General features: G+C 36.6%; 1 protein-coding gene across 3 annotated transcripts in view; it reads left to right on the top strand.

Annotated features, from left to right (window-relative positions):
• The window catches only part of ITCH (itchy E3 ubiquitin protein ligase), a 117,604-nt gene extending 92,545 nt beyond the window's left edge, over nt 1–25,059 (top strand). For all 3 annotated transcript variants that reach the window (XM_032420023.1, XM_032420021.1, XM_032420022.1), the window contains 11 exons: nt 3,037–3,109; nt 3,918–3,989; nt 6,726–6,814; nt 8,525–8,684; nt 8,923–9,056; nt 9,374–9,514; nt 11,579–11,699; nt 12,160–12,264; nt 15,089–15,185; nt 20,003–20,075; nt 22,435–25,059. In XM_032420023.1, coding sequence (XP_032275914.1) covers nt 3,037–3,109; nt 3,918–3,989; nt 6,726–6,814; nt 8,525–8,684; nt 8,923–9,056; nt 9,374–9,514; nt 11,579–11,699; nt 12,160–12,264; nt 15,089–15,185; nt 20,003–20,075; nt 22,435–22,534 — 1,165 coding nt within the window. In that variant the 3' untranslated portion in view covers nt 22,535–25,059. The remainder of the gene's footprint in view (nt 1–3,036; nt 3,110–3,917; nt 3,990–6,725; nt 6,815–8,524; nt 8,685–8,922; nt 9,057–9,373; nt 9,515–11,578; nt 11,700–12,159; nt 12,265–15,088; nt 15,186–20,002; nt 20,076–22,434) is intronic.
• The last annotated feature ends 2,375 nt before the right edge of the window (nt 25,060–27,434 follow it).

Below are 27,434 nucleotides of genomic sequence, written 5' to 3'. Positions count from 1 at the left end.
TTGAGTTTGTCATCTGTGGGATTTTCATAAATGGCTCTTATATTGAGGGAATATACTGCTGAATTCAGTTGCTAATATTTTGTTGTGGACTCATATCAGTTCATCAGAAATAGTGGTCAGTAGTTTTCTTGTAGTGTCTCTGGCTTTGATATCAGGGCAATGTTTACCTCTTGTTACTTTTTGAATTTTATAATTTCTGCTTATTAAAAGTGTTGGGGGCTCCTGGCTGACTGAGTTGGTAGAACATGTGACTCTTGATCTCAGGATTGTGAGTTCAAGCCCCACGTTGGGTGTAGAGTTTACTTAAAAATAAAATCTTAAAAAACTTTCATATGTAAAGAAGAAACTAGAAATTCAGGCCACTTGGTTTTAATGAAATTAAAAATTATTTAAATATGGGTATTTACCCCCAAGATACAAATAGTGATCTGAAGGGGCACCTGCACCCCAATATTCATAGCAGCAATGTCCACAGTAGCCCAACTATCAGAGCCCAGATGTCCACTGACAGATGAATGGATAGAGAAAATGTGGTGTATGTGTATATATACATACACACAATGGAATACTACTCAGCCATCAAAAAAATGAAATCTTGCTGTTTGTAAGGATGTGGATGGAACTAGAGGGTATCATGCTAAGTGAAATAAGTCAGTCAGAGAAAGATAATTATCGTATGATCTCACTTATATGTGGAATTTAAGAAACAAAACAGGACCATAGGGGAAGAGAGGAAAAAATAAAACAAGACGAAATCAGAGAGGTAGACAAACCATAAGAGACTCTTAATCATAGGAAACAAACTGAGGCTTGCTGGAGGGGAGGGAGGTGGGGGAATGGGGTAACGGGGTGATAGACATTAAGGAGGCACGTGATGTAATGAGCACTGGGTATTATATAAGGCTGAGGAATCACTGACCTATACCTCAGAAACCAATAATGTATTTTAATTAATTGAATTTAAATGTTTAAAAATATTTAAATATGTAAATAACAGATATAAAACAGAAAACCTTAAAACCATAGTGGTTCCTTTATGACAGAAATACGTTTCTTTCCATCATTAAGCACACTGCTAATAACCCATGGCTCAATAAAGTCATGAGAAATTAGGAAACATTGTATTCAATGATAATAAAAATACACCATATCACAGTTTGTGGGGTTTAACAAAAATAGTCCTCAGAGGAAATTTTCTTGCTCTGTATAGGATTAGATTAGAAAATAAGAAAGGTATAAAATCAGTGATCACTGCTTTCACCTTACTCTAAAAAGTTTGTTAAACCCCAAATAAGCACAAAAAAGGAAATAAGCATAAAGGCAGATATTAACAAAATGAAAATGAAACTATAGAGAACTCAGAGCTAGAAGTTGGATCTTGAAAAAAATTAATAATATCAATAACCCCTAGTAAACCTGAGGAGAAAAAAAAGAGAAAACACAAATTAATATGAAAGTGAAAGGACATCACTACATATCCTGCACACATTGAAAGATAACAAAGTGTATATTGAACAACTTTATGCCAAGAATTTTGATTTTTTTTTTTTTTTAAAGAGAGGGAGGGGAGGGGCAGAGGGAAAGGGAAAGAGAATCTTAAGCCAAGCATGGAGCCCAATGTGGGGCTTGATGTGGGGCTCAATGTGGGGCTCAATTGAAGACCCTAAGATCATGACCTGAGCCAGAATCAAGAGTCAGACACTTAACCAACTGAGTCACCAAGGTGCCCCAAGAAGTTTGATATTTTAGATCAAATTGACAAATTCCTTGAAAGATACAAGTTACAAAAATGAACACAAGAAGAAATAGTAAATCTAAATAACCCTATATCTAGTAAAGAAATTGAATTCATAATTAAACAATTTCCCACAAAGAAAATTCTGGTATAGACAGCTTCCACTGGTGAATTTTATCAAAACCCTAAGTAATAATATCAATCCTATTCAAATTCTTTCATAAAATACAAGCAATGGGAACACTTCCCAACTCATTGGGAACTTCCCTCCCCTCATTTTCTTTTCAAGACTTTATTTTTAAGTAATTTCTATACCCAACACAGGCCCAAACCCACCCTACTGACCGAGACAGCCAGGTACCCCTAAAATCAATTGTATTTCTACACTGAACATTTAGAAAACAATTTTAAAGGAAGTCCAGGGCGGGGCACCTACGTGCCTCAGTCAGTTAAGCAGCTGCCTTTGGCTCAGGTCATGGTCCCAGGGTCCTGGGATCGAGCCTCACATCGGGCTCCTTGCTCAGCGGGGAGCTTGCTTCTCCCCTGCCTGCCACTCCCCCTGCTTGTGCTTGTTCTCCCTCTGTGTGTGTGTGTGTGTGTGTGTGTGTGAAATAAATAAAATCTTAAAAAAAAAAAAAGAAAGTAAGTCCAGGGCTTACTTGGAAGCCCCATGGTGTCATCAGTGATCTAGGCTTCTTACTTTCTGTTCTACCATCCCAGACCATGGGCTCTTTTCTCAGTTACCTCATAGTGTGTGATAGCTGCTGAAACTTCTGCTATCAATCCACTCTAGGCTGGAATATGGAGGAACAACAAATTGGAAAGAGAGAAAGAGAAAATCCTTTTCTAGCTATCTTCACTCTCTTTAAAAGAGCCTTTGCGGAAGTCCTATACATTTACAGCTCATTAGCCATGGTTAAGTCACACAACCACGCTGAGAAATGTAATCTTTTTTCTAGGTAGCAGTCTGCCCAGGTAGATATCAGAAGTCTGATTTAAGGATGAAGGAAAGAATGGATTTGGGGATAGGCAACATTCCCAGATAGAACTTCCTTTACCTAGTCCTGTTAGATTTCGCTATATATAAAAGAAAATCCCACAACAGTGCCTTTAAAAAGATCTAAATTTCTGTCATTTAAAACTAGTCCTGGGAAATTTTTTTTTTAAGGTGGTGTTTAGGAGTATGCTATGCTACAGTATTTTTATATTTGACTGAGTACTAAGGGGGTGTGGTATTTTGCTTTCCTTCTATATATTATCTTACGAGCTGCTAAATATGTCATATTAACATTCCTCCTCAGAGACAATGGACCACAGATAGCCTATGTACGGGACTTCAAGGCAAAAGTTCAGTATTTCCGGTTCTGGTGTCAGGTTAGTATCAGGACTTTTTTCTGTACTCCCTTTCTTTTGTTATGTTGCTTATATTACACAGTGATTGTGAAAATAATTCATAGAAAAACAGGTAAAATTGGAAGCATCGGAATCTCTTTTTTCTATTTTTAGGGCAAAGAAAAAGATTTATCAGTTAGATCATTTGTGGCTTCTGTAGTCCAGAAGAATAAACTTGAAACAGTTTGAATAAAAAAAGTGCTACTCTCCTTTCAGTACCCATAATTCTAAGATTGCAAAAATCTTCAAACAAATGAGTTAAAACATTTTCTGGTGTATAGATTGTAACCAGCCCTTTTCATATCTAATATTTGATATATATATGTATATATATATAGTTACATTCTGAGTATTCTTCCCAGATGTGATCAGTTATTTCTGATATATATTTTCTGAATTAATGATTTCTTTATGGGTTCTAAATAAAATTAATGTACTAATCAAAATGTTACTATGATGAATATTTTTAAACTTCAAACTCATGTAATTAACTGGGCCCAGGCAAGCAAGAATAATCTAAGTTAGCTTTTTGAAAATAAAATTAAAGATTTATTTGACTCATTAAGTAAGCACTGCATATGAGATCTGTTTTCTTTTGTTATATATCAAATGATCTGTAATTAGCATGAATGCTCACAAATGCATGGTTAAACAGTATTGAAATAAGTTCATATTCATACTCTACTTGTTTCTCTAAGCAAAGATAAAAGTAAATAGAACTTCACTCTTTTGGTTTTTCAATAGGCTATTTTAATAGAGAGAGTTGACTTAAGTCATTCTTATGTTTCAGCAACTGGCCATGCCACAGCACATAAAGATTACAGTGACAAGAAAGACATTGTTTGAAGATTCCTTTCAGCAGGTACTGTCTTATTCACTCGATAATTTGCCCTGTGGCTGCCTGCCCAGAACCACTTTTGGTTCCAGGTCTAAACAGTTTGGGCTTTTGAGTTGGAGTCCTTAAATTAAGTACTGCCAGCTGCATTAGTACTTACACTGTAGGAACATGTATATGTTTGTATATGTATATGTCTTGTGCTTTTGAAATGTCAGAGTAATTTAAAGTAATTGGTGAGTTTCAGATTTTCGTTTCTAAGCTAAGTGGTCAGTTTGAAATAGATATTTGAGTAAAAAGGTAGGTTTTTGGTAGCCAGAGAAATATCCATATGAACATTATTGGCTGGGTAGAAAGGAAGAGGGGATGATTTTGCTTTTATACTTGTGTGTTACTTGCATTTTTACAGTAAGCATTTGTCACTCATAATTTTTACAAAAAAATTTTTATGTAGGAAAGAAATTGGTCATTGGTTATGATACCAAAATAAAAAAAGATATAGTCAACAAATTTTTTTATTGTCCTCAGAACCCAAGTTAATTTATACTTACTTTTATTTTGCAACTTAACCAACTGCAAATAAATGTTAAGTGATTTTGTTGTAGAGATTAAAATGGCCAGTGAAAAACTGTCTTAAAATGAAAACATCTACTTAGTCCTTATTTTATGGCCAGATATGGACCTAATTTTTTTATTATCAAGCACCTGTTGATAATTGTGGTAGCTACAGCTTCAAAATGAATACAAAGGGAAAAGAGATTTTCTGAGATGGTTGGCAGGCCGTCTGACTTAGCTGGCTACTTGCTTTCAGAAACAGTTATGTACATTTCCTAATGGAACCTCAGTAATTAACATTGAAGAGAAAAGCCAGTTGACATCCTGCTAAGTAGGAGCAGATAGCTTTTTAGCAGCAGAACTTGACTAAGGTCATTTAGAGAATTAGTGATTCCCTTGATCTGATGTAAGTCTCCAAGGCCATTCCCAACTCCAGTCATTACCTGCTTCTAATTTTCATATTCATAACTATGTAGTCAGTCTCTGGTGGGCCAGTTTCTTGGACCATAACTTGCTATTGCAGTGCTGAAAGGTGCAAAACATGATTAAATATCCCTTTATTTTTTGACTTTTGAAACCTAAAGACTTTTGCAGACCGACAGACCAGATGGTACTAAAACAGTTGTTTAAAATTGTCACCCTAGATCTGATATCCATTAAATAAATGTGAAACCAAAACTTAGGAGAAAAATTTGATTGCTTTGGAAGAGTGACAAATCTAATAGCAAAATTAGCATCAACTTTTCTTCCTAAGTGGTGGATAAAGTTGTTTGGGGTAGTGAGTGTTTTTGCTCATTGGGGAAATTGCAGGAGAAAAAAATTTTTTTAGTATTAGGCATTTATTAAAGGGTACTACTTAAAAGATATTTTTCCCAGGGAACAGCAAATCCTAAAGAATCAGACACAGGGCAGAAAAAACAACCAGAATTTCCAAAGGGAAACAGTCTCAGGTTTGGGGGAATAGCAAGAGAGATCAAAAACAGCTTTAGGTTTTGGGGAGCAGCCCTAAGGACAAGGAATAGCCAGAGGAAGCAAGAAACAAACCAACAAAAACAAATGTTTTAACCTTTAATATCTGTCATTTGTATTGCTATGTGCCTAACCTAGAGTATTTGTAGAATATTTGTCATAAGCATTGAATTTTTTGTTACATCTGGGATTTTTTTAGTGGTATATGAATTAATGAAAGTGATATATTTATTTTGTGGGAACTGAGCCCTGGCATAAGCAGGTTACTTACTGGGCCTCTTTGGATATTTAATGTGAGAGTTCATTCTAATTTCATAAAACAGAGGCATTAAGTCCACTTCTTTTTGTCCAGGCCCTGTCACTTTCTTTTCTAAGAGTAATATTTGTAATGTTCTTTGGCCCAATTTTAGGCAAGTAATTAGTTTTACAAAGGAAAAACCCAAATCATGAACTCATTATTAATATTTCAATAATGGTGCTGTCCTTCAAATAAGAAGATGATCTTACTAACCACTCTAGTAGGACACAAAATTTGAGTATTTTTCCAGGTATTTATAGGTTTCCACTGAGAATGAGTTTCCAAAATTAACTATATTCTTTCTGCAGCCACTGGTTTTCACTTCCAGGTTAGCCAAACGCTGTTATGTGTACTTTTGGCTGTAAAACAAACCCAAACATAACCAAACCAAGCCCTTCACCACCCAAATGACCTGACAAAGGACCATGCCCACAGTTACTCTGCTCTAAGCAAGTGACAGAAGCAACTTGATAAGTCAAAAGTAGGATTATTTAAAAGAAAATTATGTATCTATAAGGTATATTAAAATATAGATGTGTAGGGGCGCCTGGGTGGCTCAGTCGTTAAGCGTCTGCCTTCGGCTCAGGTCGTGATCCCAGGATTCTGGGATCGAGCCCCACATCGGGCTCCCTGCACCACGGGGAAGCCTGCTTCTCCCTCTCCTACTCCCCCTGCTTGTGTTCCCTCTCTCGCTATGTCTCTTTCTGTCAAATAAATAAATAAAATCTTCAAGAAAAGAAAAATATATAGATGTGTATAATATCTATAAAATATTATAAAACTTTAATGTATTTTCTGTATGTATGGTGTTGACTAGACCACAAACACCATTCTATGTCATGGGAAACTCAAGTTACTTATAAGGAAGAATATCTCAGACCTGGAAGTGGTAGAATGATATTTCAACAACTGCTTTTACCAATCCTTTTATTATTTTGTAGATAATGAGCTTCAATCCCCAAGATCTGCGAAGACGTTTGTGGGTGATTTTTCCAGGAGAAGAAGGCTTAGATTATGGAGGTGTAGCAAGGTAGTGATAATATGAATACTCAGAACTTAGTTCCTTTCTTCCAAAGGTATCATTCACTTTGCTTGCAAGTATTTTCTCAATCTTCTATTTCAGGAAAATGAATGTAGCAAATTATTGTACCTTTATTCTGCAGCTACCAAAGTTCAGCAAACACTAATTCAGCACTTTCTAAAGGACTGCTAGTAGATTTCCCCCACATTACTCATTTTAATCCTCAGGATAACCCTGTGAGATAGAATTTTATAAGTAATGAGGTTCAGAGACTAACCTACAGCACATAACTAAGATGTAGAGCCTGGATGCAAGCTTTGTATCATCAAACCAGAAGCCAGTGTTCAGTCTACCACCTCTTTTTTGTTCCACAGAGCGAGCATACAAGGCCCTATAGTGATCAGGTTATTTTCCCCATCACAGATTACTGATACAGATAATAGCCACTCAGTTCCCAACTGAGATTAATATAGCTGTTTTAAGAATACAGAGGGATGTGTAAAATAGGAGTTAAAATGTTAAATTCTGCTTTCTTAATATTGGAGCTTCTAATCAAATCCTAGAAGACAAACTCAAGAAATTCCTTTGCTTATTCCATAACAATATAGCACATCAGGTTAAATACTTGCATAGCAGTGGCAGTGTGGAAAGCAAGGACTTTAGAGTCAAGATTGGATTTGAATCCTTTTTCTGCACTCATTAGTACAACCTGGGGCAAATATCTTTCATCTGTAAAAAAAAGAATAGTCACATCTAGTTTTCTAGGATTATAGTGTTTATTAGTGACCTAGTTCAGACCCTCCATTTTTGTGTGCTCACTAAATGATGGCTATATTTTAGTAGTTCTTATTTATGTTATGTATTAAAGTTCACATTTCAAAATGTATGAAATAACCACTGGTAAATAATAAATATGAATAGAAACATTGAATTTTGTATAAGTTAAAGGTAATTCAGGAGGAGGGCAATCATTTATTCTTAATTAGAAAATCAAATAGTATTAAAGTATAAGCAGCATTACCACCAGAGGCCATGAACTCACGAAAAGAAATCTCAGACACAAGCTAGTATCATCTGTATTGCCCCAGATCCATTCTACCTACCAGGCCCACCCATGTTATATAGTAACTATAATCTTATGTTAATATTGGTTGGTATTTTCACAACAGTTGAATTAGAGCTCCTCAGAGCATTTTTCTAATGAATGAGTGACTTCAATTAAGTGTTTTATTATCTTCGTGAAATTGGAAGTTTTTTCATATTTACCTAAAATTTAGAGAGCAGTGTCATTTGATGAGGATTACTGTGAGGTTGAGTAACAGATGGGGTAATATTAGACTTCTTTCAGCTGCTCTAACTACATGGGTTAATAGTGAATTTTAAACTTGGCCTCTATATAGTATTTCATTGATTCTAAGACTAACATTTTAACGTCTCTGACATTGGGATATGTATCACAATTAGAAAAATTTTTAGTGGCTCATCAAATAATGGTGTCTTTTAAGTCGACGATGTCTTAGATTCTTTGAAATATAATATGCAGTGTGTAAATATCATCTCTGTAAACTAGATGTCTATTTGAACAGAAGCAGTTCAAAATCAACATGGGATTAGAAAACTCTCACCAACTGAGGAGTGTAGATCCCTGAGAACTTTGTAGCACTGCTCTTTGATTTGTTGGCATGGTTTTTTTCACCCTAAATTTTCTTTTGATTTCAGAGAGTGGTTCTTTCTTTTGTCACACGAGGTGTTGAACCCAATGTATTGCCTGTTTGAATATGCAGGGAAGGATAACTACTGCTTGCAGATTAATCCTGCTTCTTACATTAATCCAGATCACCTGAAATATTTTCGTTTTATTGGCAGGTTTATTGCCATGGTAAGTACAGGTGGAGAACTGTGTTTACTTTGCTAACTCAACAATACTAAAGCATTGTTTCTTTAACCTTCTCATTTGAAATTTCTCATCACTAAGAAATTTTTTAAGATTGGTTTGTTATCTTTGCCCTTTTCCCAAAAATGTGCCATAATAGATGACAGGGGAGCTTTCAGGGAAGAATTCATCTAATATTTTATTATAAAATTATCATAAATGGTATTATTTTCTTCTCATATAGGCTCTGTTCCATGGGAAATTCATAGACACAGGCTTTTCTTTGCCATTCTATAAGCGTATATTGAACAAACCAGTTGGACTCAAGGATTTAGAATCTATTGATCCAGAATTTTACAATTCTCTCATCTGGGTTAAGTAAGTTTGTTTCCATTTAATTTATCAAAATATAGTCTTATATGCTTTCATTATGGTGTTGGTAGCTTATCCAAACTGTAAGCATGCAGTTGGTTTATTGAATTTAAATATTAAACTTGTTTTGTTTTTTAATACAATAGATTTTACAGAATACACCCAATATCTTAGGCAAAATATGACTTCAGAGTATAATCTCTCCAGTTTTCTTATTATTTTGATGTTATAGTTTTATAGTAATTATTGAAGAACACAATCCTTTAAATACTTTTTATATGATTGAATTAGTATAACAAATAGTGTTAATTTCATTTGTGCAGAGAAAACAATATTGAGGAATGTGGTTTGGAAATGTACTTCTCTGTCGATAAAGAAATTTTAGGTGAAATCAAGAGTCATGATTTGAAACCTAATGGTGGAAATATTCTTGTGACAGAAGAAAATAAAGAGGAATATATCAGGTGAGAGAGAATGCTCCTTTTAACATACTTTAGCCTTTCTGTTGGGCTACCACACATTGATAATTGCCTAGTAATACTGGTGGACAGTATTTCAAAAGATAATGTTTGCCTTTTTACTAATCATGAGAACTGATCGTATATAACAAGGACATGATCGTTTTCTACCTTAACAAGTGTGTTGTTAGAGGAACAAGGAAAGTGCTATGGGAAGTCAAGGGAGGGAGACATTATTTCTTCTAGTTGTAATCATGGAGCAAGTAACTGATGATAGTTAATATAAGCTTTGAAGGTTGGGGAGAATTCAGTTGTGCAGAAATGAGAACAAAAGTTATAAGCAGAGGGGCGCCTGGGTGGCTCAGTTGGTTGGGCGACTGCCTTCGGCTCAGGTCATGATCCTGGAGTCCCTGGATCGAGTCCCGCATCGGGCTCCCTGCTCGGCAGGGAGTCTGCTTCTCCCTCTGACCCTCCCCCCTCTCATGTGCTTGCTCTCTCTCATTCTCTCTCTCTCAAATAAATAAATAAAAAATCTTTTAAAAAAAAAAAAAGTTATAAGCAGAGATAGGAAGGCTGGAAAGCACAAGTCACAAATAGTAAATAGGGAAGCATAGTGGTGCTGTCAGGCAGCTCAGAGTTGATACCCCATTCTGCCATGTCCTGCATTTCAGAGGCCAAGGAAAATGAGGAATCTTTAGAAAATGTGGAGGCTAATAAGTTATAATAACCCTTAAGAGAACAGTTAGAACTACATCCAAGTGGTAGATAAAGAAGCCACATTACAAGAAATTAATGACCATATTCAGTAGACAATCTAAATTTCTTTTAACAAGTCTGGCAGCAGATGAATGAGAAGGTATAACAGATTCTTGTGGAGGCAGCAGGGTAGAGAGACTATCCTGTATGTTAACTCAAACTAAATTTTACAAAGAATTAATCTAATGGGTACTGATAGGTTTTATACACCTTTCTTGGTATATTTTCAGTTTAACCACAATTCGAAGATAATAAAGGGATAGAAAAGAATTTTGGTTATATAGAACTTTCACTTTTTCTCCAAAAGTGGGAGTTTTAAGAGTAGAAATAGTGCTAGATCACTCTTTTCAATACCAGTTCTGTAACCACTGTGCCATGTAATATCAAGTCACTGAAAAGAATCTCAAGGGGCGCCTGGGTGGCTCAGTCCATTAAATGTCTGCTTTTGGCTCAGGTCATGATCCTGGGGTCTTGGGATTGAGCCCTGCATTGGGCTCCCTGCTCAGTGGGGAGTCTGCTTCTCCCTCTCCCTCTGCTTCTCCCCATTCGTACTCTCTCTCTATCTCTCTCGATCTCTCAAATAAATAAAATCTTTTTTAAAAGTCAAAGTTGAAATCTAGAATATTTAGTAGAGAATTTTCATTAAAAGTATTTTCATTCAAGGGGCGCCTGGGTGGCTCAGTCATGATCTTAGGATGGTGGGTTCCAGCCCCGCTGCAGGCTTCTTGCTCAGCAGGGAGTCTGCTGGAGATTCTCTCTCCCTCACCCTCAGTACCTCCCCCCACCACACACTCTGTTGCTCTCGCATGCACGCGCGTGCTCTCTCTCTCTCTCAAATAATCTTCAAAAAAAGTATTTTCTTTCAAAAAAAAAATTGCAAGGGGGTATCTATAAGTTAAAAGCTTAAGAGACTTTTACAATGTATGACCCCTTTTTAGATGCTGATTGAAGCAGTATGTTAAATTGAGTCAATCAGAATTTGAGCACTGAATACTTGGCTGTAAAGGAATTGTTTACTTTTTTGTGTGATAATAGAATTGTGATTGTTTTCAAAATGAGACTTTATCTTACAGAGATACATGCTGAATTATTTATGTTTAAAATGATAGTATATGATTTCTAGGTACGGGTAGGGGCATAATGAAATAAGATTGGTGTTGGGTTGAAGCTGGGATATACATAGGACTCATTATATCCTACTTTTATAAATATTTGAAGTTTTTCATAATAAAGTTTTTAAAAATTACTTTTATACTCAGAATTTAAAAGTAAAATCTAAACTTCCTGATAGCTTTTTTAATATTTATTTACCAGAATGGTAGCTGAATGGAGGTTGTCTCGAGGTGTTGAAGAACAGACACAAGCTTTCTTTGAGGGCTTTAATGAAATTCTTCCCCAGCAGTATTTGCAATACTTTGATGCAAAGGAATTAGAGGTAATGAGTTTTTCTTATTTCCTCTGCAGCATGCTAGTAAATAATGCCTTCAGGTGTCTGCTTTCAGCTCACTTTCTCATCTTTCCAGTAGCAATAGTATTTTTATGCTAGCAGGATGTTTTGAAGCATCCCTAGTGGTTTAAAAAGTCCATAATTTATCAAATATATAAAAGTCTTACCCCCCAAAAAAGAATTACTATCAGAACCTCTCTACAATGAATGACTTACTTACCTGAATATGTGTATTTCTTTTTGAATATGTGTATATATGACACTATCCATGGAAACTCAACCTTCGTAAGTAATGTAGACACAATTCTTGATGCACAGCTTATAAGCCTACGCCTCTGATTAATTTGTCTTTTGAAAGTTGTTGAATATTAGTCTTTCTTCTCTATGTCTAGCAGTTTTATACAGGCTGTAAAGAAACCATCTTTTTTTTTTTTTTAAATCTCCAAAGGTCCTTTTATGTGGAATGCAAGAGATTGATTTGAATGACTGGCAAAGACATGCCATCTACCGTCATTACACTAGGACAAGCAAACAAATCATGTGGTTTTGGCAGGTTTGTCTGTTTATTTCTATTGGCAGAACATCATAATTTTTTAGAAATTGCTTATCACATATGGAAGAAAGTCACAGAACAAAATGTACCAGTATATTCAGGCCCCTTATTCCATCCTATGTGTTATAATAAATGAACAGATTATACAATTGCTAAGTTATGGAAACAGCCCAACTGTCCATTGATAGATGAATGGATCAAGATGTGGTCTATGTATGTATATATATATATAAATGTGTGTGGGGGTGTATATCACTGGAATATTACTCAGCCATAAAAAAGAATGAAATCTTAAGGGAAAAAAAAGGACTGGACTCTTGCCATTTGCAATATCATGAATGGATCTAGAGGGTGTAATAGTAAGTGAAATAAGTCAGCCAGAAAAAGACAAATACCATATGATTTCACTCATGTGGAATTTAAGAAACAGGGGCGCCTGGGTGGCTCAGTCGTTAAGCATCTACCTTCGGCTTGGCTCATGGTCCCAGGTTCCTGGGATCGAGCCCTGCTTCGGGCTCCCTGCTCGGCAGGAAGCCTGCTTCTCCCTCTCCCACTCCCCCTGCTTGTGTTCCCTCTCTCACTGTGTCTCTCTCTGTCAAATAAATAAATAAAATCTTTAAAAAAAAGAAAAAGACAAACTAAAAAACAGACTCTTAACTAGAGAGAACAAACCGATGGTTACCAGAGGGGAGGTGGGTGGAGGGATGGGTGAAATAGGTGAAGGGGCTTAAGAGTACACTTATCATGATGAGCACTGAGTAATGTATAGAATTGTTGAATCACTATTGTACCCCTGAAACTAATATAATACTGTATATTAATTATACTGGAATTAAAAATTTTTTAAAAAAGATTATAACAGTATTTTAAAAAAATTATTGCTGAGTAAGCAACACACACCTTGGACCTTTGCCGAGGGTATAAGACAGCTTCAGATGATGATTCCCCTGCATTTGATCTAAATACTTTTGGAATTTTATGGAACTGTCTCAAGTATGGTTTTCATCATTCATACCTCATTAAGAATTATATAATGTTTAGAAGGCAAAACTTAAGGGAGCAACCTGGTTTGGAATCATAATGGTGTGTCTTCAAAAAATACCTGCTATAAGCACAAGAGAAGATGCTCAAATCACTAATCATTAGGGAAGTGCAAATCAAAACCACAATGAGATACCATTTCATATCCATTACTGTCATGGCTATTATCAAGAAACAGAAAATAATCATCCTGTTGAGGATGTAGAGAAATTGGAACTCTCCTGCATTGCTGGTGGGAATGTAAAGTGGTGCACAACTGTGGAAAACAATTTGATGGCTCCTCAAAAAGCTAAACATAAATTAACATATCCAGCAGTTCTCCTAGGTATACCCAAAAGAAGTGAAAGCAAGCACTCAAACACATATTGTGTACTTATATTCATAACAGCGTTATTCACAGTAGCCAAAAGGTAGAAGCAACTTAAGTGTCCATCAACAGATGAATGGATAAACAAAAGGTGGTATACACATACAATGGAATATTATCCAGCCTTAAAAGAAAGGAAATTCTTTTATTATTATTATTATTATTAACATATAATGTATTATTTGTTTCAGGGGTACAGGTCTGTGATTCATCAGTCTTCACAATATACCGCGCTCCCCACAACTCATACCCTCCCCAATGTCCATCACCCAGCCACCCCATCCCTCCCACCCCCCTGCACTCCAGCAACCCTCAGGAGAAAGGAAATTCTGATAGGCTACAACAGGGGTGAACCTTAAGAATATTATGCTGAGTGAAATAAGCCAGTCACAAAGGTATAAACGTTGTATGATTCCATGATTCCATTTATATGAGGTATCTAGAAGAGGCAAATTCATAGAGACAAAGTAGAATAGAGGCTAACAAGGGCTGTTGGGGATGAGGAAATAAGTTTCATGAATTCAGAGTTTTTGTTTAGGATGATAAAATTCTGGAAATAGTGGTAATAGTTATACAGTACTGTGAACATACTTAATGCCATTGAATTGTGTGCTTAAAATGGTAAATTTTATGTTATATGTATTTTACCACAATAAAAAAATAAAAATTTTTTAAATGTCTGTTACTTATGTAAAGAAATTAATAAGAAACCCAAATAAACTGAGCTTCTATAGCAAATAGGATTAGCCTTTTAAAATACTTGACAGTAGTACAATAGGATAAAAATTATTCACAAAAAATATTTGGCTGAGTCAAAATACTTGTGCTACAGGCTAGAAAGCATCTTCCATAAATCTAATGTTTTGAACCAGAGTTGTAGGAGTTGAAAGCCACCTGATTCTGATAGTGTATAGCTACACCAAAACCTAGAGAATGTTGAGAGAAGGAGGTTATTGGGATGTATTTGGATCAGAGTTCTATGAGCTTGATCTCATTTGTTCATAAAACCAAAAAGTCCATACTGACTCAAGCTTTGTGTCCCATGTAACCACGTCAATATCCTATAGGACAAGCATATCTGGGAGGTAAAATAAGGGGCTGCTCTAAAAGAGCTAATCTTGAGACTTTGTGAGTAGGGAGCTCTTAGGCAGAGGGCACCCTTCTCTTTCTATCTCCCTGAAAGGATGTGGTCCTAAGATTTATATAGGGGAAGGTTGGCAGGGCTTTGACAAACATGGAGAAGCTCCTCCATCCACAGTGGTGGGGTATAGTCATTATCTAGTGCATCTAACACTGGGAGTTCATTTGAAATGATCGTTTTTCATTCTTGTTTATGCTAAACGTAACATAGGACCATATATATATATATATATATATATATATCTATATCTTTGTGTGTGCTGTTTTTTTTAACAGTTTGTTAAAGAAATTGATAATGAGAAGAGAATGAGACTTCTGCAGTTTGTTACTGGAACCTGCCGATTGCCAGTTGGAGGATTTGCTGACCTCATGGGTATGTATACAGGATCACTTTTCCTGTACAGAAAATTATTTATCACATGGTTATATCAAATCAGCGTGTATAAAACTTATCAGAAATAACAGAGAATAGACATTTTCCCATCCAGTCACAGTTAACCTGGATTTGTATAAACTATTAATTCACTTTGTAGTCCTTACCTCTAGAAATTTTTAACCCTAAGGCTGGATCCCACATTTTAACTTCATAGGATAGCAATATTTGATATGTAAATCTGTTTGGTCATTCAGTCATTGGCAAACATTTTAGTGTCTCCTACGAGCCAGGCACTGTTGGTTGTGTTATATTTTAATGATGTGCTTAACACTCCTCTATTATACCTGGAGCTCCTTGAGATACAGATCCATGTCTTCATCTTTTTATTTCTGGTGCCTAGCATAGTGCTTGTCACATAGTAGTCACCGATCAAAATGTGTGTTGTTTGGAAATGAATGACCATGAAAATACTTTTGTGACTGATAATAAATTAAGTAAATTAAATCTTTAACACCAGCATTATGCCAAGTACCACAGGAGAACAGAAGTTATGATCCCTAAGCCTGTTTCAGCTGAAGCAGAGAGAACTGAAGAACTAAGTAGGCAATTTTGGATACAGTGACTAAAAGCCAGACCAGAAGAATTTTGGACATTACTCTGAGGGTATTAGAAGCTTTGGAAACTTTTGAAGAGAGGAAAACTTGCTGAAGCTGCATATTAGGAAGATTTGATAGCAAGGTATAGCATGCATTAAAGGATAAGGGAAACCCTGAAGAGAGGAAGAAAATATTGGAGCAGTTGATCTTAGGAGATGGAGGTAGGGATGGAAAAGAAGGGATAAATGCTAGAGAAGTTTCAAAAGTAGAAATAGGACTTGATTAGAAGATGAGATATAAAGGAAGAATGCCAAGGATAAAACCATGTTTTGAAAAATAGAGAAATGGAGAAGTTGTAAAGTGTAAAGAACATGGTTTAGAGGTTTTGAGGGAAGATAACGAGTGGCTTAGAACCTCTTGAGTTCAAGGCAACTGCCAGACAATCAGAAGAAAACCAGGGAGCCAGAGGGGCAGTTTAGTAGGTGTTGCCAAAGTAGGAGTTTAGAGGTAAGAGTAGAGCAGTGACACTTGAAGCTATTAGAATAGGTTGGCTTATGCAGAAATAGAATACAAAGAGTAGAGGGCTGATGCTTAGAAACACTTGTATTTAGGGATGAGACAGAAATAGCCTAGAGGCAGACTTAAAGAATTTGGAGCCCAGAGAGGAAAGAGGAGAACTACACATTCTGATCTCTCAGAAGCAATATAGAAAGGAGATTTTTAATCCAGCACCAGAGAGGTCTCAAAGAAGGTTTATTATTACTAAGTTTTTGGAGAGGGGCACCTTTTGAGAATGCTCTCTTAATTTGAAAAAAAAAAAACAAAACCCATGTTGGTGGTTCAGGAAGTAAGGTAATGACCAAAATGAGTAAAAACTGTGTAAGCTTCAGTATAAACTAGAGATCTGATCATTTAAGAGATGAGAACTAAGAGCTCTTGGGAATAATATTTGGGTTGGGTGGAGCTATCTAAAATAACACAGGAGGATACCTGTGGAAGGCCGAGAGGAGATTGTGGTTCACAGACTTTTAGAGGCCATCTAGTTTAACCTTCCACCCAGTGTAGGAGGAGAAAGTTACAAGAATGATGTATATAACAATGTAATGTGATGGTTCTCAACCTTGACAGATCTAACATCCCATTTCTATAACAAATATTTATAATATCCTCTACAATATTCTGGAATAAAATTGGTAGACATGAAATAAAAGTACCTACAAACTCAAAAAAAAAATACATAAACTTAGCACTAACTAAAATTTTTAAGAAGTGACTTATAATGAAATATTTATCTCAATCAATGTATATTTGGGAACAACTGTTAGAAGATACTAGTTAGTAGATACTTGTTCCTACTTAAAAGGTTTGGGTTTAAGATAAGATCAGAAACCTTTCTGTATCAGAAACACTAGAATATGAAAGAACAGATAGAAAGAGCAAGAAATAGAGACATCTGGGTGGCTCAGTTGGTTAAGTGCCTTCGGCTCAGGTCATAATCCCGGGGTCCTGGGATCGAGCCCCGCATCAGGCTCCCTGCTCGCCTGCTTCTCCCTCTCCCTGCTGCTCCCCCTACTTGTCCACTCGCTTTCTCTGACAAATAAAATCTTTTAAAATTTTTTTTTTTTTTTTTAAGATTTTATTTATTTATTTGAGAGAGAGAGAATGAGAGAGAGCGAGTACATGAGAGGGGGGAGGGTCAGAGGGAGAAGCAGGGAGCCTGATGCGGGACTCGATCCAGGGACTCCAGGATCATGACCTGAGCCGAAGGCAGTCGCTTAACCAACTGAGCCACCCAGGCGCCCAAATAAAATCTTTTAAAAAAAATAAGAGAGGGGCGCCTGGGTGGCTCAACTGTTAAGCATCTACCTTCGGCTCGGGTCATGATCTCAGGGTCATGGGATCGAGCCCTGCATCGGGCTCCCTGCTCCGCGGGAAGCCTGCTTCTCCCTCTCCCACTCCCCTGCTTGTGTTCCCTCTCTCACTGTGTCTCTCTCTGTCAAATAAATAAAATCTTTAAAAAAAAAAATAAATAGGGATGCCTGGGTGGCTCAGTCGGTTAAGCGGCTGCCTTCGGCCCAGGTCATGATCCCAGGGCCCTGGGATCGAGTCACACCTCAGACTCCTTGCTTAGCAGGGAGCCTGCTTCTCCCTATCTCTCCCTCTGCTTGTGCTCTCTCTGTCAAATAAATAATAAAATCTTTAAAATAAATAAATAAAAATAAAACAAAGGGCAGGAAATAATAGACTTAATTAAATATGATTAAGAAAAAGGGGGAGGGCGCCTGGGTGGCTCAGTCGTTAAGCGTCTGCCTTCGGCTCAGGTCATGATCCCAGGGTCCTGGGATCAAGTCCCACATCAGGCTCCCTCCTCGGCAGGAAGCCTGCTCTCCCTCTCCCACTCCCGCTGCTTGTGTTCCTGCTCTTGCTATCTCTGTCTCTGTCAAATAAATAAATAAAATCTTTAAAAAGAAAAAAAAAAAAGAGGGAGGGACACCTGGGTGGCTCAGTCGGTGTAGCATCCAACTCTGATCTCGGCTCAGGTCTTGATCTCATGGTTGTGAGCTCAGGCCCCACATTGGGCTCCGTGCTGGGTGTGGAGCCTACTTAAAAAAAAAAGAAGAAAGAAAAACAGGGAAATAATCGAAATGAAGTAGGGATAATAGACCTGCCAAAATAAATTACAGATGATCAAAGTAGAGAAAAATGAGGTGGTGTCTATGATGAAATTCCACCACAGGCCAAGGCTCTGATACATAAAAAGTCCTCAGAGACCATATTATTTGAAAGTTGAAATGGGTTGAAAATAGGCACATAGGTGCAAGAGTCCACATAGAACTTGTGTGGTTTAGGGGCAATGTCAGAATAAGATTGAAAACAGCAGGCAACCTAAAAATAATTTCAGTATATTATAATATATACAACTTGATGTCTTACCATTCCATAAAGTTTTAGAAAGCATTTAGGATGAGATGACATATTTGTAAGATAGCCTTTATTGGTGAAATTCACTAAGATCCCATCATTCCTATTTCTTTTAATATTTGATTCTATGTCTTTTGAATGCAATCCAGACTCTTCTGTTATATATTAATTAGCACTATTAAAACATTCCATCTTTGTGGTTAGAAATGCTGTATTGAGTAGAGACAATGTTCAGAGTGAGTTAACATAATTTTGAGCTTAATAATTTTAACTATCCTTTTTCATAATCACCATTTCCTGTCTTACTGGGCTTTTCACATAACTGCTTGTGCAAATACTTTGATGTTATTAAATCAAAAGTACTACCAATGCATATTTGTACTGGTCAAGAGGGACATAAGGACATAAGAATATTCTTTGAGTATGACTGTCTCACACATTGCAGAACATTTAGTTTGCCTGGCCCCTTCTAAAGTCCAGTAACACTACCAGTCATTGTGACTACCAATAAATACTTTCTAGGGATTGGTAGTGACCTTTTAGAAAACCAGTGCTTTAGGATCACCATTCACTCTGTCTGTAACAGAAGGTAACTGAGAGGAGGGACAAGAAGTGGGTATAAGTGTATAAGGGTTCTGTAGGACTTATAAGCACAAGCATTGTTAATATTGAATTCGCTAGGTTATATTTAAATAAAGTTTTATTGTATAAGACAGTGGATTGTAGTTTTCCTCTTTTGTTTAAAGCTAAAATTAAGCTTTTTAGGTATTCTTTTATTAGGTATACTAGTTATAGCATTCTCTTATTCTGGCAAAGGAGTGCCAGATAAAACTGCATTTTCATCTCTTGGGCATACATTAACAAAATGGTTCTCAAACTTTAGTACTCATCAGAATCACTTGGAAGCCTGTTCAAACACAAACTACTGATTCAGTTTAGTAGGCTTTGGGTAGGGCCTATGGATTTGTGTTTGTTTTTTTTTTTCCTTTTAAAGATTGTATTTATTTTAGAGAGAGAGCGTGTACAAGTGGAGAGATGGGCAGAGGGAGAGGGAGAGAGAGAAACCCGAGCAGACTCCACGCTGAGCACGGAGCCTGACGCAGGGCTTGATTTCACAACCCTGAGATCATGACCTAAGCTGAAATCAAGAGTTGGATGCTCAACTGACTGAGACACCCAGGAGCCCCAGATTTGTGTTTCTTAAAAGTTCCCGGGTGATGCTGATGCTGCTCAACTGAGGGGGTCATAATTTGAGAAGCACTGAGTATCAAACTGTTGATGATTTCACTGTTTTAGGGAGCAATGGACCACAAAAATTCTGCATTGAAAAAGTTGGAAAAGAGAATTGGTTACCCAGAAGTCATACATGGTAAGTAATATCAGAAAGAGTAGAGAAAATAGCCTTTTTCCAGTTACCCTGTAGATATTAAAGCCTGTTGGAAATTAGAAATGAAGTATTTCCCCATGGTATTGAATTACTTATAATAGCTTTATCGAGGCATAATTTATGTACAGTAAAACTACTAAAGATCATAAGGTTACTCATTTAAATTCTATTTAGTAGATTTACAGAGCAGTAACCATCAACCAATTTTAGATTATTTCTGTCACTCCACAGTGATCCCTTATGCCCATTTGTAGTCAGTCCCTTTTCCTACCCCTGAATTTTTTTTAATGTGATACTAGGGAAACTTTTAACTTTTCTCTGAAAGCAGAAGAAATCAAGCTTTCATAGCTTTTGGGAGAACAGAAATATTTTCTCATTATAAATGTAACTTAACCACATTTCCAAAAATGTACAGAACTAAAAACAACCCTAATTTTAATTCAAATATAGTATGTCGGAATCCCACCTAACATCAACAATATTTGAACTTTATTTTGTGAGACATTTCAGTAACCTTGCTGGATATTCCTTTATTTCTCCCATCTGCCCTTTATACTTGTTTTAGTGTCTGTTCCTTTATATTTTCATTCATATACATACACATGGTTTTTAAAATATAACACTGGCACATTTGTTGAAAATCAGTTGACCATAAATACATGGGTTTATTTTGGGATTCCCAGTTCTATTCCATTGATACATTTGCCTTTCCTTAATGGTAGTACCACACTGTCTTGATTACTATAGCTTTGTAATGAGTTTTGAAATTAGGAGGTATGAATTCTCCCAACTTTTTCAAGATTGTTTTGGCTATTCTAAGTCGTTTGGATTTCCATATGAATTTTAGGATCAGCTTGTCCATTTCTACAAAGAGGTCAACTGGGATTTTGATACAAATTGCTTTGAATGTGTAGATCAGTTTGGGGGAAGTACTTTATTCTTTTTGAAGCTATTATAAATGGAATTGTTTTCTTAATTTCATTTCAGATTGTTAAGATTATTCATTGCTAATGTACAGAAATACAGTTGATTTTTGTACATTCACCTTGTACACGTGTACAAATACATTTTTGATTTGATTTTTTCAAACTTGGAACAGATTGAACCATTACACTCCTGTGAACAGTTTATCTCAGTCACACACAAAACCCAGCCTCATTACTTTGTTAAGTTCCAGGTTTCATTTGCAAGAAATAACAAAAGTTATGATTGTAGATTTATTTTCCCTTTGTGGATAGCATTATTTCTTCTGATGTCAAACATTTGCCTAGGCCTTATCCTTAAAATATAGCAGAGGGGCCAGAGTCTTATGGCAAACTCACTACCTTATAAAGGTGATAATAATATGGCCCCAAATTAGAAGATGCCCTTTAAAACCTCACAGCCAAGAATAGGACAGAGAAATTCAGTAGGAATAGAATATCAGATATTAAAGCAGAAAATTGTTTAAGTAGTACACAGACAGTCCCCGACTTAAGATGGTTTGACTTAAGATTTCTTGACTTTATGATGGTGCGAAAGTAATATACATTCAGTAGAAACTGTAATTTGAATTTTGAATTTGATCTTTTCTTGGACTAGCAATATGTGTATGATACTCTCTCATGATGCTGGGCAGTGGCAGTGAGCTGCAGCTCCCAATCAGCCAGCAATCATCAGGGTAAACTACCAGTATATTTAAACCAGTCTATATGCATACAACCATTCTGTTTTTCACTTTGAGTACAGTATTCAATAAATCACATGATATTCAACAATTCATTATAAAATAGGTTTTCAGTTCAGTGATTGTGCCCAACTGTAGGCTAATGAAGCTGTTCTTAACACATTTAAAGTAGACTAGGCTAAGCTATGGTGTTTGGCAGGTTAGATGTATTAAAATGCATTTTTGACTTAATGATATTTTTAACTTATCATAGGTTTATCCACATGTAACCCCGTCGTAAGTCAAGGAAGATCTGTACTAAAAACCTTTTGATAAGAGACCTGTGGCCTACAAAGCCTGTATTTACTATCTAGCCCTTCACAGAAAAAGTTTGCTGACCACTAATCTAGATTAGGGTGAATGGGAGAGTATGAGGGGACTAACTCTTGGCCCTGTGTTCTATATACACTTGTTAGTTCTTCACTCGACCCTGAAAGATAAATATTGTTATTCCCATGTTACCAAAGAAGAAACCAAAATTGAGAAAGGTAAAAGCACTTGTTCAAAGGGCCAGTGACAGAGCTGGGATTTGAACTCAATTTTGCCTGACTTTAAAACAAATGTTGTTATATACTGGACTGCTCATATGATTCTTTGTATATTTCCTTTTCTCAAGCTAACAATTCTTACTTTTAGTTTTAACCGCCTGGACCTGCCACCGTACAAGAGCTATGAGCAACTGAAAGAAAAGCTGTTATTTGCCATTGAAGAAACAGAAGGATTTGGACAAGAGTAACTTCCAAGAACTTGTGCCACCAAAGGACAAGAACTTATTTGCAATGTCTGTCCTTTTCCTTCTCTGCTTATTGCACATCTTGTTGTAAAATTGGGCTGTGACTGTTTAGAGAGTTGAGTGTAAGTAAGATTTATCTCCCAGTGATTCTGGATTTCTACTCAGTGTTTCCAGAAATCAGATCTGCAAATGACTAATCAAACCTTGCTTAACATGAGATTTAACACAGCAATGAAATCTGCCTTGTCTTATTCCACTAGATTGTTACCTTAACAACAGTTTTGTATATGTGTGTCAAAAATCTCACTTGGGAGTAGATTTTTTTCTTTTAGAGATTTCTGCAGATATGCAGGGAAGTCCCTTGGTACATGAAATATGTAAGATCTTAAGCCTCGTGGTGAGAGGTATTTGTTAAAAGTGCAAACTTAGCCCAGCTTCTGGGGATGTGAGCAAACTTCTGGCTTGTGCTCTCCCTCTCATTTCAGCCTGGCGTGACTGTTGTTTTTCCTTCCGGAGCATGAATCCATGCATCATTTTGCTGTTATCCTTGGAAAGTGATGCAAGACTTGCATCGCTCTACAAAGCAGTTTTGTTACTTTGAATTCAGGGAGAAGTTGGTCCCAGCCTGCAAATGGCCCTATAACTCTCTTCATTTGGAAGTTTTATTGTTTTAATTGCAAATACTAAACTTTACAAACAATATTAACACTGTACTTCCTTCATGGTGGTTTTATAAAAGTTAATCTAGAATTGGAATTAATTTAGCTAAATTCATCAAAGGCCATCGTTGACAATTTTTGTATGTTCCTATATGTAAATTGCATCTATCATAATCCAACAACTTCAGTTATATTTAATTATTGCTAAGGAATTCAAGTTATAACTAGAGTACTTTACACCCAAAGAAAGAGGTCAATGAAACATCCTCTAAATTACATTTTCATTAGGGAGGGAGAGCTGTGGTACTGGCTAAAAAGAAGGGAGTAATACATTTACTAGCAATACATTTCTAGTAACCACAGAAATGTATTCTCTGTATGAATTAAGTCTTCAAATTATCATTTCTCTGACACCTTGGAGTAGTCCTTTCCATTCTTTACATTGTCCTGAATTGGATATTCTGTTCACTCCAAAAAATTTTAACAGGCTTTTCCTTCTTTTTCCCATGACTATTTAATTTCATACTGCTCCATTGATATCTGATTAGTGCACTTTTGAATGTCTCTATAGTTAATTCTTTTAACTTGGCCTAACTTAGACTCTGTCAGGAAGGCTGCTGTCAGAGGTTTAACTTTATGGACAGTGGGATGAAGCCTCAGTCAGCTGAGTCCCCATCACAGCTGAACCCTGAGGACAGCCTCATAATTCGTGAAACAGGACTTTGGCAGGTTTCAGTAGCATAACATGAACAAGTAGCCCTGAGCCAAAAATAAGCAGAGAGTAGCAAACCCTGTTCCACATGGAAAGAAAATGGTTTTTCTTTGTCCCTAACTACTCTTACATCCTGGAACAACAACAAAACCATTTTTAAACTTGTGTAACTGTGCTCTAAAACACTGCCATCATAAAGCAGACTTAAGTGAGTGAAAGGGTTGCCTCATCTACAAATTGTCACTGTAAAGGGGGGAGATTAGGTTCTCCCCAACCCTATCTTTGTTTTTTATTCCATATACTCCAGGAAGTGTATGGTCTCTAAAAGCCGTAGTTGTTTCCAAGTAGGGACTCTGCCTTTTTGTTGGTAGGGGGAAAATGCTATTGCTTTGTCTTACAGAGCGAATGTCTGCCAACTATCCATTCATTATATAAATCTGAACTTTGGTAATATATGGCTGTGGAGATAAAGCCTTCTATAAAGTCTTACTGTTGAGGTGAATTCTTAAAATGTAGTTATCTACAATATTTCCTAGAGATTTATGAGATTAAATTAAATAATGTAAAAAAAAGTAGACTTTTTTTTTTGTTCTACATAGTGCTTGATGATTCATTTAGGGACCTAGAAATATTGTGTGAAAATGTATAAATACTACCCAAAAGGCTTTCTGCCCTATATTTTTAAAATACAGAATAGTTATATTTGAAGTAGCCCCAGCCCTAGTTCTATAGGGCTTGGCTATTTAATATTTTTATGGAAGAAACGTTTAGTTCTGGAAAAGGTAAATGCTTGTATATATTTTTGCAGCCTGGGATCTCCCTTACTCCATTTCTTCCTTTAATTTAAATGGCCACATGTATATGTCTTCCCTGCTGTGTTAGGAAAATGGGGGCTGGATATCCCAAGAATCAGAGGTTATATAAAAGTACTACAAATAGACAGCAGACATAAATACCTACCAAATGCTATTTTAAACTTTGGTCCAAACTGAACATTTGGAAATAGATTTATTGTAAGTGTTCAATTAGAGCGATTTCTTAAATCTGAACTAAATTGCTTTTAGAGTCCTTTTTCTTTGTAAGCATTGTAAATGCTAATAAATCCTGTTAATTTTTTTTACTGCATGTTATGTTGAAATAAAAACAAAGTAAAATGAGCAATTGCCTTATTCTTCTGCTCTTTTGGGAGATTGGGGAAGGCAGCATTTCACAGCCTGGGTCAGGAGGGAAGGACCTCACTCATTTCATCAGATAGAGTGGTTTAAAACTGATCCAGCAGCTCATAATAATAAATTCCTGCTCTGTCTTTTATGATCTTGTATCAGAGTGCAGAAGAATCTAATTTCATAAGACTTACAATAACTCTATTTAAAATTCAGGTATTAATTTTTCATCAAGAGATTGATGTATCAATGTCAATGCATCAGAAATTTAAGTGAAAAATGACTCACTTGCCCACAAAGATCTCATCCTAAATGAACTATTTCAGTCAAGCCCACTCTGCCACTTTTTATCTGGTTAATAATCTAAAATGTTACCAGGGATGACTCATGGAGTTAGACTTTATTTCTATACTACCCTCCTTGCTTTGGATGTAATTCCATCTGAACTCCTTTAGGTTAATTACTTCTACTTAATATTGTTGGTATCTCCAGCCCCCCCTTATTTTTTGTTTTTCTTTTATTAGAGTTATTTACAAAAGTATTTGTATATATGGTATGCTTTCATTTACTAAAAACAAGGAATGGCAGCACTGGATTGTGTATTACTGTATTGGAGTTCCTTTGTTTTCTTGAACTGTAACTTCAAATACTCAGGTAACTCTACAAATATCACAGGGAGTCAAGTGCTCTTATAAAGGTCCTTCACGGGGCTGCCTCACTTGCATTTCCTTAAAAGATGTAAGACTGCGTTTATAATTAAACTTTTTTGGTCCTTTATTTGCACACTGTTCTGTTAGTCTTGAGTAAGGAGGTTTTCCCTACCTACAGTGAAGCCTTCTTTCTGTATGATTGAGTTGTATAGATTTCTGCCTCTCTGCTTTTTTAAGTGGGCAGGTTATAACCTGCCTGTACTGTGGAGTAGGTAGAAAAAACTGGAAAGACCCACTGAGGTGAGACTGGATTTGTCACCTATGTTGAAGAGAACCAAAATGAAGACATCTGCTTTTCTAAGACAACCAAAGGTGCTCTAAAACAGGACCCCAGCATGGGTGCTGAGTAGAGAACCACCAGCTCGTTACCAAGACTGACCTCAAAAAGCTGTCCTACTCTCTAGCTTCAGTAGACCTTTTTCTTATTAGGACACCAGGTGATCATGCTCTCATTTAAAATGGAACCAGTGGTGAGAGGCTAAGGGGATTGGTTTTGTTTTGGTTTTTGGTTTTTAACGCTGAACTAACAGTGACTAGAGGACAGAAACTGCAGGTCTCTCCTAGGTCCGGAGAAGTAGACCCTATCCTGTTTAATGTTTCAAATAAGCAGCTAGAAAGATCTAGTTTCAGTGTGGCTGAGAAAATGGGGGAAGACTGGTCCCTCCCAGCATGTGGAAAATTTCCATGGGAAATAGTTGTTCTTACCATTTGGCTTTCTGGTCCCAGACCATACAAAAAACATCAAACAAGACTCAGCTGTGGCCGACTGACTGCTGTTATCTGGACTTTTAGGAAATGTCCCCTGTTGGTGTAACTCTAGAACAGAAATTGCTGTCATTCCCAGCCTATTTCAGTTAACAAACCTATGTGTCTGTAGGGCTCCTTTGTGGTCAGGACATTTGCCGGAGGATTCCAGGGTATCTTGCTGTTTGGCAAGGAGAGGAGGGTCTTCAGTGAAGACCTCAGAAGGATAATGTTTGTCCCTTATTAACAGGTTCCCATTAAGCAAAGCTGCTGTGGGCAAGAGGGTTTCCTCAAGGCACCTCACAGGACAGAACCTTGAGAATTTGCAGTCATATCTACGGTGAAAACACTCATACTATTATTCTTCCTCATTTCTAATTCAGACCTGCTCTTCTGTTTGTCTTCCCCATCCTAGCAACCAATACCACACCTGTATTCACTTAGTCCCAGGACAACTATCAACATTTATTACTATGCCCCAAACATTGTTAGATATGCCACATGCAACTGTCTTTTAGTCTTCCTGGCCACTTTCAGGGATGATTGTTTCTATTTTACAGATAATAAAATGGAGGCTCAAAGTGATTAACTTGAGGCTATTCAGTGGCAAAGAGTGAAAACTGGAATTCTGGACTGTGACTCCAAAGCCTGCCTGCCTAAACGTTTATATTCCATTACTAGTAATGTTAACCTTGATCCTCTGATTAAGATGGTGTCTGCTCAGTTTTCTCACTTTACTGTAAAGTCACTATCCGATCCTTTTAACATCCAGACCCCCCTGGAAGTAGCACCACATTCTTCCCTAATTAAGAGAGGCTGCTGTGGAATGAAAAATTGGAGTTAGATTATCTGTGTTGAATTGAGCAACCTCCCCAGGAATGTAATCTTGAACCAGTCAACATGGAATTTCCTGGT

The sequence above is a fragment of the Phoca vitulina genome, unplaced genomic scaffold, assembly GCF_004348235.1.
Source record: "Phoca vitulina isolate PV1807 unplaced genomic scaffold, GSC_HSeal_1.0 scaffold22, whole genome shotgun sequence".
Lineage (NCBI taxonomy): Eukaryota > Metazoa > Chordata > Mammalia > Carnivora > Phocidae > Phoca > Phoca vitulina.
The sequence above is the reverse complement of the archived record's forward strand: the minus strand, read 5'-3'. Positions and strand labels throughout refer to the sequence as shown.